Source organism: Eucyclogobius newberryi, unplaced genomic scaffold, assembly GCF_026437365.1.
Source record: "Eucyclogobius newberryi isolate DKJ021-1_F unplaced genomic scaffold, fEucNew1.0.hap1 SCAF_6, whole genome shotgun sequence".
Classification (NCBI taxonomy): Eukaryota; Metazoa; Chordata; class Actinopteri; order Gobiiformes; family Gobiidae; genus Eucyclogobius; species Eucyclogobius newberryi.
The window spans coordinates 1737498-1749134 of NW_027316278.1; the positions used below are offsets into that span (position 1 = coordinate 1737498).

Below are 11637 nucleotides of genomic sequence, written 5' to 3' on the forward strand. Positions count from 1 at the left end.
TGTTCTCAGGTCTCTGCACTGCCCCCTGTGGCTCAGAGAAGAGACTTTAAAGCAGCTCTGCTTGTGTACAAGTCTCTCCATGGCCTAGCACCAAAGTACATCTTGGATATGTTAGTGCCATATGAACCATCTCGGACTCTGAGGACCTCAGGGACCGGCCTCCTGCTGGTGCCAGAGTCAGGACTAAACATGGACCGGCCTCCTGCTGGTGCCAGAGTCAGGACTAAACATGGACCGGCCTCCTGCTGGTGCCAGAGTCAGGACTAAACATGGACCGGCCTCCTGCTGGTGCCAGAGTCAGGACTAAACATGGACCGGCCTCCTGCTGGTGCCAGAGTCAGGACTAAACATGGACCGGCCTCCTGCTGGTGCCAGAGTCAGGACTAAACATGGGGAATCTGCGTTTCAGTTTTATGCAGCTAAAATCTGGAACAGTCTTCCTGAAGATGTGAGACAGGTTCAACTCTGACAATGTTCAAATCTAAGCTAAAAACAGTTTTGTTTAGCTGTGCATATGACTGAAAGGATTTTTTCTTTGCACTCTTCTCTTTTGTTTGTGATTTTATTAGTTTAGAAAATCAGTTGGATTGATGATTTTTAATTTAGTTAATTTTATTGTATTTATGTTTCTGTAATTTCTTTGTGATTTTGATGCATTTTTCCTGCTGTGAAGCACTTTGAATTGCCTTGTGTATGAAATGTGCTCTACAAATAAACTTGCCTTGCCTTGCCTATGAGGCACAGTCCAGTCGCTCCTTCACTTCTTCAGGCATTAAGCGTATGATGACTTCTTTCTAAGCTAATGATTTTGTAAATGTTGAACCACTTTTGTAATACCTTTGTTTTTTTTCCCCTGTGAGGTCATTAATCTCACTCTTTGTCTTTTTCATTTCCTGTAGAATTTGAGGATCTTTGTTTAAAACATGTTTAGCTTCCAAATGCTTTCTGCCTTTGTGTTTTTTATTTCCTTTAGTTTTTCCTTTCAGCTGGACTGAAGCTGCCTCAGTTCTGCCCAGTGACACTGTGGTAAACTCTCATTCTGAATTCTGATTTGTTCATAGAGTAAAATGACATAAATCACACCTCTTTTATAGAAGCCATGCCTTCAGGTTCTTCCTCAATACTTGTCTGGAACTCGCTGTTGCTGTTGTTCATCATGAAGGCGTTTGTGGCACTGATTCTGACGGTACTTTTGACAGATTACTGCAGCTCAAGTGAGTATTTTTACTGGTTGAATTCATGGACGACATGTTGGTGTTCAGGTCATGTGTTCTAATGCAGAGGCAACATTCAGCTTTGATGGTTTGTTCTTAATACTTGTACATTTTGAGTCACATTGAACGATCGCCCGCGGTTTGCTTCTGGTCCTGGGACGTCCAGCAGGTGTTGACCAGCAGAGGGCAGCGCTCTGTTGGGCCTGTGTGCCGTTAAAAGCTCACATGAGATGGTGCAAGTCTGTGCAGGGCTTTAAAAACATTAAAATCTATTTTTGAAGTGTGCTGGGAGCGATGGGGAGTGTCCAGAACCAAAGCGACACAAGGAAGTTCACATTCTGCGTCTGATTGTTCTGCATCACACGCCACGTCTCGTTTACTTACAACTGATTTTATCCTGATTTTATCTCCACAGTGACTCACACTCTGAGACATTTTCAGACTTCCTCGTCTCAAGTCCCAAACTTCCCGGAGTCTGTTCAGACTGTTGAGGTGAATGATGTGGAGATCATGTACTGTGACAGTCAGACCTGGAGAGTCGAGCCCAAATACAAGTGGCTGGACAGAGTGGCAGAAGCTGAAGCTTTCTTCTGGCGGCTGGCTGCTCAAATTTGTGCAAGTGACGTACAATGGGGCAAATTCCTCTTAGAAGCAGCAAAACCACACCTCAACCAAACTGAAGGTTTGTCACTTTCACTGTTTCTGAATGAACAGCATTAGACAGAGTTCAAACTTTCTGGTTTGTTTGTTTGTTTGTTTGTTTGATTGATTTTCAAACCATCAATAATGACATCATTTATTTAGATTTTTAGGAAATTTAAAAAAAGATTTCTAGTAAACACATTTATTGAAAATCCATCTATTTCCCCCCCCATGAAATTAAAAACATTTTCATGAGGCTGAGCAAAATGATATGTCTGTTTGCCGTAACCCGACCGACCCGTTATAAAACCAGCCGACTCAAACACGAATATCAGCATTTCGTTAAAAAAATGTCAAATTATTTTATTTTTCAGATATTTCGCTGACTCACCGACCCGGTATTTCCTAAAGCGCAACGTTAATTCATTTTAAAGCGCTAGTTAACTTAAATTTCATCCCAGGCGACGAGTAACGCATTACGCAACACAAGTGCGTACTCATTTTCAATCCTCCATGTGCATCTGTAATAAAACAAACCATGTAGTAAAGGACCTATATTGCTTTGAACCTGTTAGCTTGCCTCTGTCAGCGTCACTGCCCTCGCCACCGCTCATGTCATTCTGTATCATGGTGTGGCTTGATTTAAATTTGCCTTGCGCATTGCATTCTGGGATTGAAACACGCCAAGCAGCGTCATCACAACAAACATGGCGGCGCCCGTGTCCCCCGCATGTTCCCCCCGCTCGCCTTCGCTACCAAAATAAAGGATAACGGCGTACAAAGCCTGACCCCTGGACTGTTGAAGCCTGACCCCTGACCCCTGGACTGTTGAAGCCTGACCCCTGACCCCTGGACTGTTGAAGTCTGACCCCTGGACTGTTGAAGCCTGACCCCTGACCCCTGGACTGTTGAAGCCTGACTACTGGCGGTCACTCAGAGTAAAAAAGGGCAAAATTATAATATTTATTATTAGTTAAAAAAATAAGAATTTGCCTACAGACCGACCCACTCGAAAAATGTTGGGTCGGGTTACAGCAAACATGGGGCAGCCTTATCTAAGTCAAGTCGAGAGTTTCTTTATGAAGCACATTTAAAGCACAAAGGCAAAATAAAGTCAAATATGTCTGAAACCGACTGAAGTGTGTTTGTGTTTCAGGAGTTCACGTTGTGCAGAATGTGTTCAGCTGTGACTGGGACAATGAGACAGACAAGAGCTCTGGGTCTTTTCATTATGGCTTTGATGGAGAAGACGTTTTATCCTTTGATCTGAGAACAAGGTCCTGGGTCATTTCTAAATCTGAGGTCTTCACTTCACTGAGGAATCTGAGCAGGCAAGAGGGGGAGTCTTTCTTTGTCTCAGACTACCACCTGTGCCTGAAATATCTAAAAAATGTTGTGGCGTACGGAGAGAAAACTCTGATGAGAACAGGTGAGACGTGTAAAATAAAGCAGACACAAACTGAAATGTGTGATGCTCCAAACACATGGGCGAGTTAAGAGCCGAGAGCCGAGGAGAAGCTTTTGCAGGCGGAAAATCCATCAAGAACAAACTTGGATTCAGCCCAAAACAACCTGAGACTTGTTTTGTTGTTTATTCTGTTTTTCAATGTTGCCTCTCGAGGAAACGGCTGCTGTGAGTCTGGGCATTACAAAAATATTCGTATTTAATAATATTCATTTTCAATTGAAGCAGACCAGCAGGAGGCGCCAGTTTGGCCAGTTTGGGGGATGTGGACTCAAGTAATTGACACTTTAAACATTTGTGTTTCCTTTATAATAATAAACTAAAGATAACTGCTAGCCTACTTTATAATACTCAGTTTTTGGTTTTGACCCATAAGGACTGAATGAGTCAGTTTTGGACCAATAGAAATGGCACAGGTTTGTTTCAAATGCACGTTGTCCTGATCTGTGTTTGTGTTCCCTGTACCTCCCGTGTGTTAGAGCTCCCCCTGGTGTCCCTGCTGCAGAAGTCCTCCTCTTCCCCGGTCACGTGTCACGCCACAGGCTTCTTCCCCGACAGAGCTCAGCTGTTCTGGACCAAAGATGGACACGAGGTGTGGGAGGAAGTGGATGTGGGGGGAGAGACCCTGCCCAATGGAGACGGGACCTTCCAGATCAGTATGAACCTGAACCTGTCCTCAGTCCCTCCTGAGGACTGGGACAGGTACGAGTGTGTGTTCAGGCTGTCCGGGGTCAAAGAAGACCTGGTGACCAGACTGGAGCGAGACAAGATCAGGACCAACGCAAAGTCAGGTCAGAATCCTCAGTAGAACTCTCAGTGTCAGCTGCATATATACTCTATATATGTATTATTATATTATATGATATTATTCATATTTGATATAAAGGCCTGTATTTGACACACTGTCGGCATGAACTCTGTTTGTTTCTTGTGTTCCTCTTATTTATGCAGCTGCAGTAATATTATCATTTCTTTTATCATTTATGCAGCACATGTAAATGACATATGACAGTTGTGTGTAATGCTCTTACTGCACAAAACACACATTTATGCAGAGGCGCTCACACTGGTCTGACGGATGCACAGCCCTGCTCTAACCCCCAAATATGAAATATAATGATGCATTAAACACGCTACAATAAAACCTGTCACTCACAGAAGAAACGTCCTGTATTTTCCTGATATATGTGCTATATCTTGCTTTTATTCGTGTTCATTGTTGTAAAAGCTCCCCACTGGTCTTCACTGCTTCCTCTGGATCATTGAACACAAACTGGCTCATTATGGGATTAATTTAATTCTAACTAACTTGTAATCATTAGAAAGCTTGTTATTTTAGTCACTTGTTGGAACTTTGCCGCTGTTGTTGTCGTCCTGCTGCACATGTGCAATTGTTGCACATGTGCAACAATTGCACATGTGCAGTTGTTGCACAGGAGGTCTCTGGTTCCATATGGTCTTATTCTGCAGTGTTGCAGCCTTGTGTGGTCCTCATGTGCAGAGCTCTAAAACAAGCTGCTGTCGCTCTGATTCTAAAGCTCATGTTAGAGGGCGGAGCATGAACTTGCCTCTGAACACGCCCACAGACTGAGCAGCTGCAGGAAAAGAAGAACCAAGCTTCCTGCAGTACTGCTCAGCACCTGTAGAGGCTTCAGCAGCAGAATGAGGGGAAACAGCCTTATTTGGATAGATTTTAGAACAATTCAACAATAGTTTGGCAAAGGCGGTTAGCGCTCTTGCCCCCCAAGAAGGAGATCATGGGTTCAATTCCCAGAACAACATCACATGATCTCCCCGTGTTACCGTGGGTTCTCTCTGGGTTCTCTCTGGGTTCTCTCTGGGTTCCCCGGCTCCCCCCACCGTCCAAAGACATGCATGTGTTAGGTAAAATTGGCAATTCTAAATTGCCGAATGGACAGGTGATCCCTCTGTCGGTGGGACACACCCTCTGGTCCCCCTTCTTGAACAGAGGGACCACCACCCCGGTCTGCCAGAGACACTGTCCCCGACCGCCACGCCCTGTTGCAGAGACGTGTCAGCCAAGACAGTCCTACAACATCCAGAGACTTTAGGTCCTCAGGATCTCATCCCGGAGCCACTGAGGAGCCACTGAGGAGCCACTGAGGAGCCACTGAGGAGCCACTGAGGAGCCAACAACCTCAGTGACTTCAGCTTGGGTGATGGACGAGTCAGCCTCTGAGTCCCCGGTCTCTACTTCGGAAGACGTGACTGAGGAATTAAGGAGGTCCTCAAAGTCCTTCCACCGTCCGACGACATCCCCAGTCGAGGTCAGAGGTCAGCAGGTCTCCACCCGCACCACAAACGGTGTTGGTGACGCACTGCTTCCTCCTCCTGAGGCGCCGGACGGTTTGCCAGAATTTCTTTGGGGCCGACCAAACTCCTCCCAGGCCCGGGTTTTTGCCTCTGCGACAGCACGAGCTGCGGCTCCTGCGATACCTGTCGATGACCTCAGGAGACCTATAGGCCAGAGAGGCCTGTAGGTCTCCTTCTTCAGCCTGACGACATCCCTTACTTCCGGTGTCCACCACCGGGTTCGGGGGTTGCCGGGGCGACAGGCACCGGAGACCATGTGACCACAGCTCAGAGCAGCCGCATCGACAATGGAGGCGGAGAACATGGTCCACTCGGACTCAATGTCCCCAGCGTCCCCCGGGACATGGGAGGAGTCTCCTGGAGGTGTGAGGTGAAGACCCTCAGAGGCTCCACAAGACGTTCCCAACACACCCCACAATGCACTTGGGTCTGCCAAGTCTGTCCGGCTTCCTCCTCCGCCAGCGGATCCAACTCACCACCAGGTGGTGCTCTACAGCTCCGCCCCTCTCTTCCCCCGAGTGTCCAAGACACGCTGCCGGAGGTCAGAGGTCAGATGACACGACAACAAAGTGGATCATTGCCCTCCGGCCCCGCCCACACCAGCCCCGCCTCTCCCCGCAGGCAGCACCAGAGAAGTGGAGCGTCCAGTCCCTCTGGAGGAGATGGTTCCAGAGCCCAGACTGTGCTGGCGCTGAGGCCGATTATATCTAGCCGATATCGCTCAACCTCCAGCACAAGCTCAGGCTCCTCCCCCCAGCGAGGTGACGTTCCATGTCCCCAGAGTAAGTCTCTGTGTCTGGAGATCTGGTCGCCGAGGGCCCTGCCGCCCAGATATCTCTGCACCGCCCCCTTATGGATCCTCCTGCAGGTGGTGGGCCCCGTGGGGAAAGACCCACCACCAGACGCTCGCCGACGAGCACCCATCCCAGGCCTGGCTCCAGGATGGGGCCCCGGTGACGTCAATCTGGGCGACGTACCTGGCCTTGATTTTCTTGTCATCATATGCCTCTGGAGACCCGACCAGGGGCTTTAAGCCCCCGACAACACAGCTCCCGGGATCATTCGGGCGCTCAAACCCCTCCACCACGTTAAGGTGTGGGTTCAAGGAGGGGTCCTGTAGCATTTGAGGAAAGCATTTTGTTTGGGGGTCAATATTGGGGAGGTTTGTGGGGGAACAATAAAAAATATTCATAATAGAAAACTAGAGCTAGAGTCATGTGATTTTGTTGCATTGTGCCTTGTCACAAATGAACCCGTTATAAATATTTTCAGTTTTCTATGACAAATAAATTGTCTTTTATGAATTGTTTTAAATCTAATGTGGAGAGGGCGCTAGAGAGCCATTTTATTAGACAAACACTATCATTGTGTTCAGCGTGGAACTCTTCACAAACGCTCCAGTGACATTTTCCTGTTAAAAATGTTTAAGAAAAGTGGATTTTTTAATTTTTCAAAAAATATCATATCAAGTTATTTTTTGACTGATGTCTGTTCCTATCTCATCCATTTCTGAATCTAATTCTAAAATAAAAAGAATGTAGTTGGGACAATATGTGTGCACTCCTTCTGCTGAGACACGCCCAACTGCTTGTTTCCATGGAGATGCTTTTGTATATTTTGCATCATTCAACATGAAATCACAAATGTCCAATTTAGTCTCAAGAGCCCACGAGACAAACTCACAAATAAGTGATTTTAAATCATTCCCTTTGTATTTTCAGCCACAAATCTGGACCTGCTGATTGGACTTCCTGTGGGAGTGACCATCACCCTGTCCATCATCATCACTGTGGCTCTGCTGGTCATCAGGAGAAAGAAAACAAGTACAATTAATATTCCCTTCTCCCCCTCTCCGTCCCTTGGGTCCTCTCCCAGAGGCCCCTGGGAACTTGAGGGTTCTTCAGTATCTTTGCCGTTCCTGCACTTTTCTGGACCGAGATGTCTGATGTTTGTCCTGGATCTGGATCATTCCTCCAGTTTGAGGGTCATTCCTCCAGTTTGGGGGTCATTCCTCCAGTTTGGGGGTCATTCCTCCAGTTTGAGGGTCATTCCTCCAGTTTGGGGGTCATTCCTCCAGTTTGAGGGTCATTCCTCCAGTTTGGGGGTCATTCCTCCAGTTTGAGGGTCATTCCTCCAGTTTGGGGGTCATTCCTCCAGTTTGAGGGTCATTCCTCCAGTTTGGGGGTCATTCCTCCAGTTTGGGGGTCATTCCTCCAGTTTGGGGGTCATTCCTCCAGTTTGAGGGTCATTCCTCCAGTTTGGGGGTCATTCCTCCAGTTTGAGGGTCATTCCTCCAGTTTGGGGGTCATTCCTCCAGTTTGGGGGTCATTCCTCCAGTTTGGGGGTCACTGCCCCAGTGCTCCGGTCACTACAGCACCACTGATATCTTCAGGCTCCAGACCTTCTCCAGCTCCTTTCTGAGGCCTTGGGATTTCTCTAGTTTCTCATGTTCCTTTTTCCAGATGTTTCAATCTCATGAACTGCAATGTCCGACACCACGGCTCCTCTGACCCTTGAGACCAGAACTATGTCCGGTTGGTTCCATTACCATGTGGTCTGTATCTGAAGTCCCAGAGGACCTTGGCTCGGTCGTTCTCCTCCTTTGGAGGTGTTTCCACTTTGTCCTTGGGGTCTCAAGTCTGTGTAATCCACTGTTGAGTAGATTTATTTATATCACAATATATTTATAGAATCCTTTTTGTGTTCACAGGTGAAGAAGAAACTCCTGAACTTTCCCTGGCTTCTTACTTATTGTAAAAAAGAACATTTGAGTGAGTTTGGCTGCAGTTTTTTAAATCAAACCAGAACTGTTGTTTTTCTGCATCCATCCATCCATTTTCTACCTCTTGTTCCCTTTCGGGGTCGCGGGTGACTGGAGCCTATCCCAGTGACTTCGGGCTTTAGGTGGGGTACACCCTGGACAGTGGCCAACTTGTCGCAGGGCAAACTGTTGTTTTTCTGTCTGTTTTAAAAAGAAAAGTGTAAATCGGTGGCTAATATTATAAACAATCCTGTGGTTTAGTTTCACTTTTGCTTTGAACTTTATATCTAATGTAGCACATGTTTTTGTGACATTGTGTTGTAACTTTACACTTTTACTCGTTTACCTGAGCAAAGGCCACAAATGAAGAGACTGTGTCGCCCTCTTTAACATGGGTCGGGAGCTGATTCCATAGCACAGAAGCTCTACCTCATACTGTGCTTTTAGAGACTCTTGGGACCACCAGAAGGCTCTACCTCCTACTGTGCTTTTAGAGACTCTTGGGACCACCAGAAGGCTCTACCTCCTATTGTGCTTTTAGAGACTCTTGGGACCACCAGAAGGTTCTACCTCCTACTGTGCTTTTAGAGACTCTTAGGACCACCAGAAGGCTCTACCTCCTATTGTGCTTTTAGAGACTCTTGGGACCACCAGAAGGCTCTACCTCCTACTGTGCTTTTAGAGACTCTTGGGACCACCAGAAAGCTCTACCTCCTACTGTGCTTTTCGAGACTCTTGGGACCACCAGAAGGCTCTACCTCCTACTGTGCTTTTAGAGACTCTTGAGATCACCAGGAGGCTCTACCTCCTACTGTGCTTTTCGAGACTCTTGGGACCACCAGAAGGCTCTACCTCCTACTGTGCTTTTAGAGACTCTTGAGATCACCAGGAGGCTCTACCTCCTACTGTACTTTTAGAGACTCTTGGGACCACTAGAAGGCTCTACCTCCTACTGTGATTTTAGAGACTCTTGGGACCACCAGAAGGCTCTACATCCAACTGTGCGTTTAGAGACTCTTGGGACCACCAGAAGGCTCTACCTCCTACTGTGCTTTTAGAGACTCTTGGGACCACCAGAAGGCTCTACCTCCTACTGTACTTTTAGAGACTCTTGGGACCACTAGAAGGCTCCACCTCCTACTGTGATTTTAGAGACTCTTGGGACCACCAGAAGGCTCTACCTCCTACTGTGCTTTTAGAGACTCTTGGGACAACCAGAAGACTCTACCTCCTACTGTACTTTTAGAGACTCTTGGGACCACCAGAAGGCTCTACCTCCTACTGTGATTTTAGAGACTCTTGGGACCACCAGAAGGCTCTACCTCCTACTGTGCTTTTAGAGACTCTTGGGACCACCAGAAGGCTCTACCTCCTACTGTGCTTTTAGAGACTCTTGGGACCACCAGAAGGCTCTACCTCCTACTGTGCTTTTAGAGACTCTTGGGACCACCAGAAGGCTCTACCTCCTACTGTACTTTTAGAGACTCTTGGGACCACTAGAAGGCTCCACCTCCTACTCTGCGTTTAGAGACTCTTGGGACCACCAGAAGGCTATACATCCTACTGTTCTTTTAGAGACTCTTGGGACCACCAGAAGGCTCTACCTCCTATTGTGCTTTTAGAGACTCTTGGGACCACCAGGAGGCTCTACCTCCTAGTGTGCTTTTAGAGACTCTTGGGACCACCAGGAGGCTCTACCTCCTACAGTACTTTTAGAGACTCTTGGCACCACCAGAAGGCCAGCATTTTGAGAGTGAAGAGCTCTGATTGGATTAGATGGTTCTAGAGCATCTTTGAGGCGGGAGGGGCCATGTCAGGAGGAGGAGTTTAAATGTGATTCTAAACTGGACAGGAGCCAGTGAAGAGACTCCAGCGCCGGCGTAATGTGGAAAACAAGTGGAGATAATTGCCTCTTTAACTTCGTAAAGTCGTCTGTTGTAATTTTGCCTGAGGCCAGTTTACAGTGTCATGTTCGTGGGTCAAAATAAATCAGATTTTTAATCACTTAACTTTAACTTGAATGAGACTATGATAACTTTACAATTGTATGTTTTTTGTTAAATATCTTAAAATCTGAAAGTTTTCTCTGAATTCAAACTCGTTTTACTAAAATAAACTTGAATAAAATGGTAAAACCTGTCTATTATTGTTGTATATTTCTATAATAATATCAGTTCTGGTTCATCTGGATTTTCATTTTATATTTATATAAAGTTCATCTGGTTCTGAACCGACCGGTTTGTGAGGAAACACTGAGGAACACGCCTTTAAACCAGGTCTAAACCAGGACTAAACCAGGGCTAAACCAGGACTAAACCAGGGCTAAACCAGGACTAAACCAGGACTAAACCAGGACTAAACCAGGACTAAACCAGGACTAAATCAGGACTAAACCAGGTCTAAACCAGGTAAGTTTTTTTTAAGTTTTTTTTTTCTTTCTGGAACATAAAATAATTAAAACATAACTTGTAAATTGTAAGCGCAGAAGTGTGTGTGTGTGTTTGAGTGGCTCTTTGTGGTTGCACAGACTGAGTCGTTGTTCTTCATGTAAATGTGACACAGTGAACGTCTCTGTTTGTCACGACCGATGACAAACGTCTTTGTTACGACCCCACGAGCCACGCTGGTCATGTGATCCGAGAGTCACGCCAAAGTCACACCGGAGTCACACCAGAGTCACACCAGAGTCAATCCAGAGTCAATCAGAGTCACACCAAAGACGTAAAGTTTTTAGGGGTGAGCGCCACAAGCGAGGGGTCTATTAGTTAAAATAATCCTTTAATCCTTTAATGTCCACACAAGGGGAAATTTCGTGTTCCTCAAAGCCTGTGAAAGTGCACACACTCCAAACACTCACGTCCCGTGCAGACTGAGTAGTAGCAGGAACATTTAACATTACCATTGTAAACGGGTGAAGCACGTGTGAACGATCGCTTTACATGGGGATGACGAACGCCCATGTAACACGTTTTTTTGCTCACAAATACGTTCCCCAAGTCATGCACGTTCCATGCATAAAAACATGTAATGCAAACATTGAACATTATTGCTGTTTAGAGGGCCAATAACACAAAGTGGGCGGAGCCAACTCAAAATGAATGAAAGTACCCGTCAGTGACCAGGGACCCACACCATGAAGTAGGAAAGCGCTTTCTGAAAATGTCTTCTTCTTCTTCTTCTTCTACGACGAAGCCACAAAATGTAGCTGGAATTTCAGAAAT

At 46.4% G+C, this 11637-nt stretch overlaps 1 protein-coding gene across 1 annotated transcript; it reads left to right on the top strand.

Annotated features, from left to right (window-relative positions):
• Nucleotides 1-1156: 1156 nt before the first annotated feature.
• Nucleotides 1157-8172, top strand: LOC140346755 (major histocompatibility complex class I-related gene protein-like). The gene is made up of 6 exons (XM_072432942.1): nt 1157-1214; nt 1630-1896; nt 3013-3285; nt 3801-4112; nt 7377-7518; nt 8118-8172. The coding sequence occupies exons 1-6, from the start codon at nt 1157-1159 to the stop codon at nt 8170-8172; spliced, it is 1107 nt and encodes a 368-aa protein (XP_072289043.1).
• The last annotated feature ends 3465 nt before the right edge of the window (nt 8173-11637 follow it).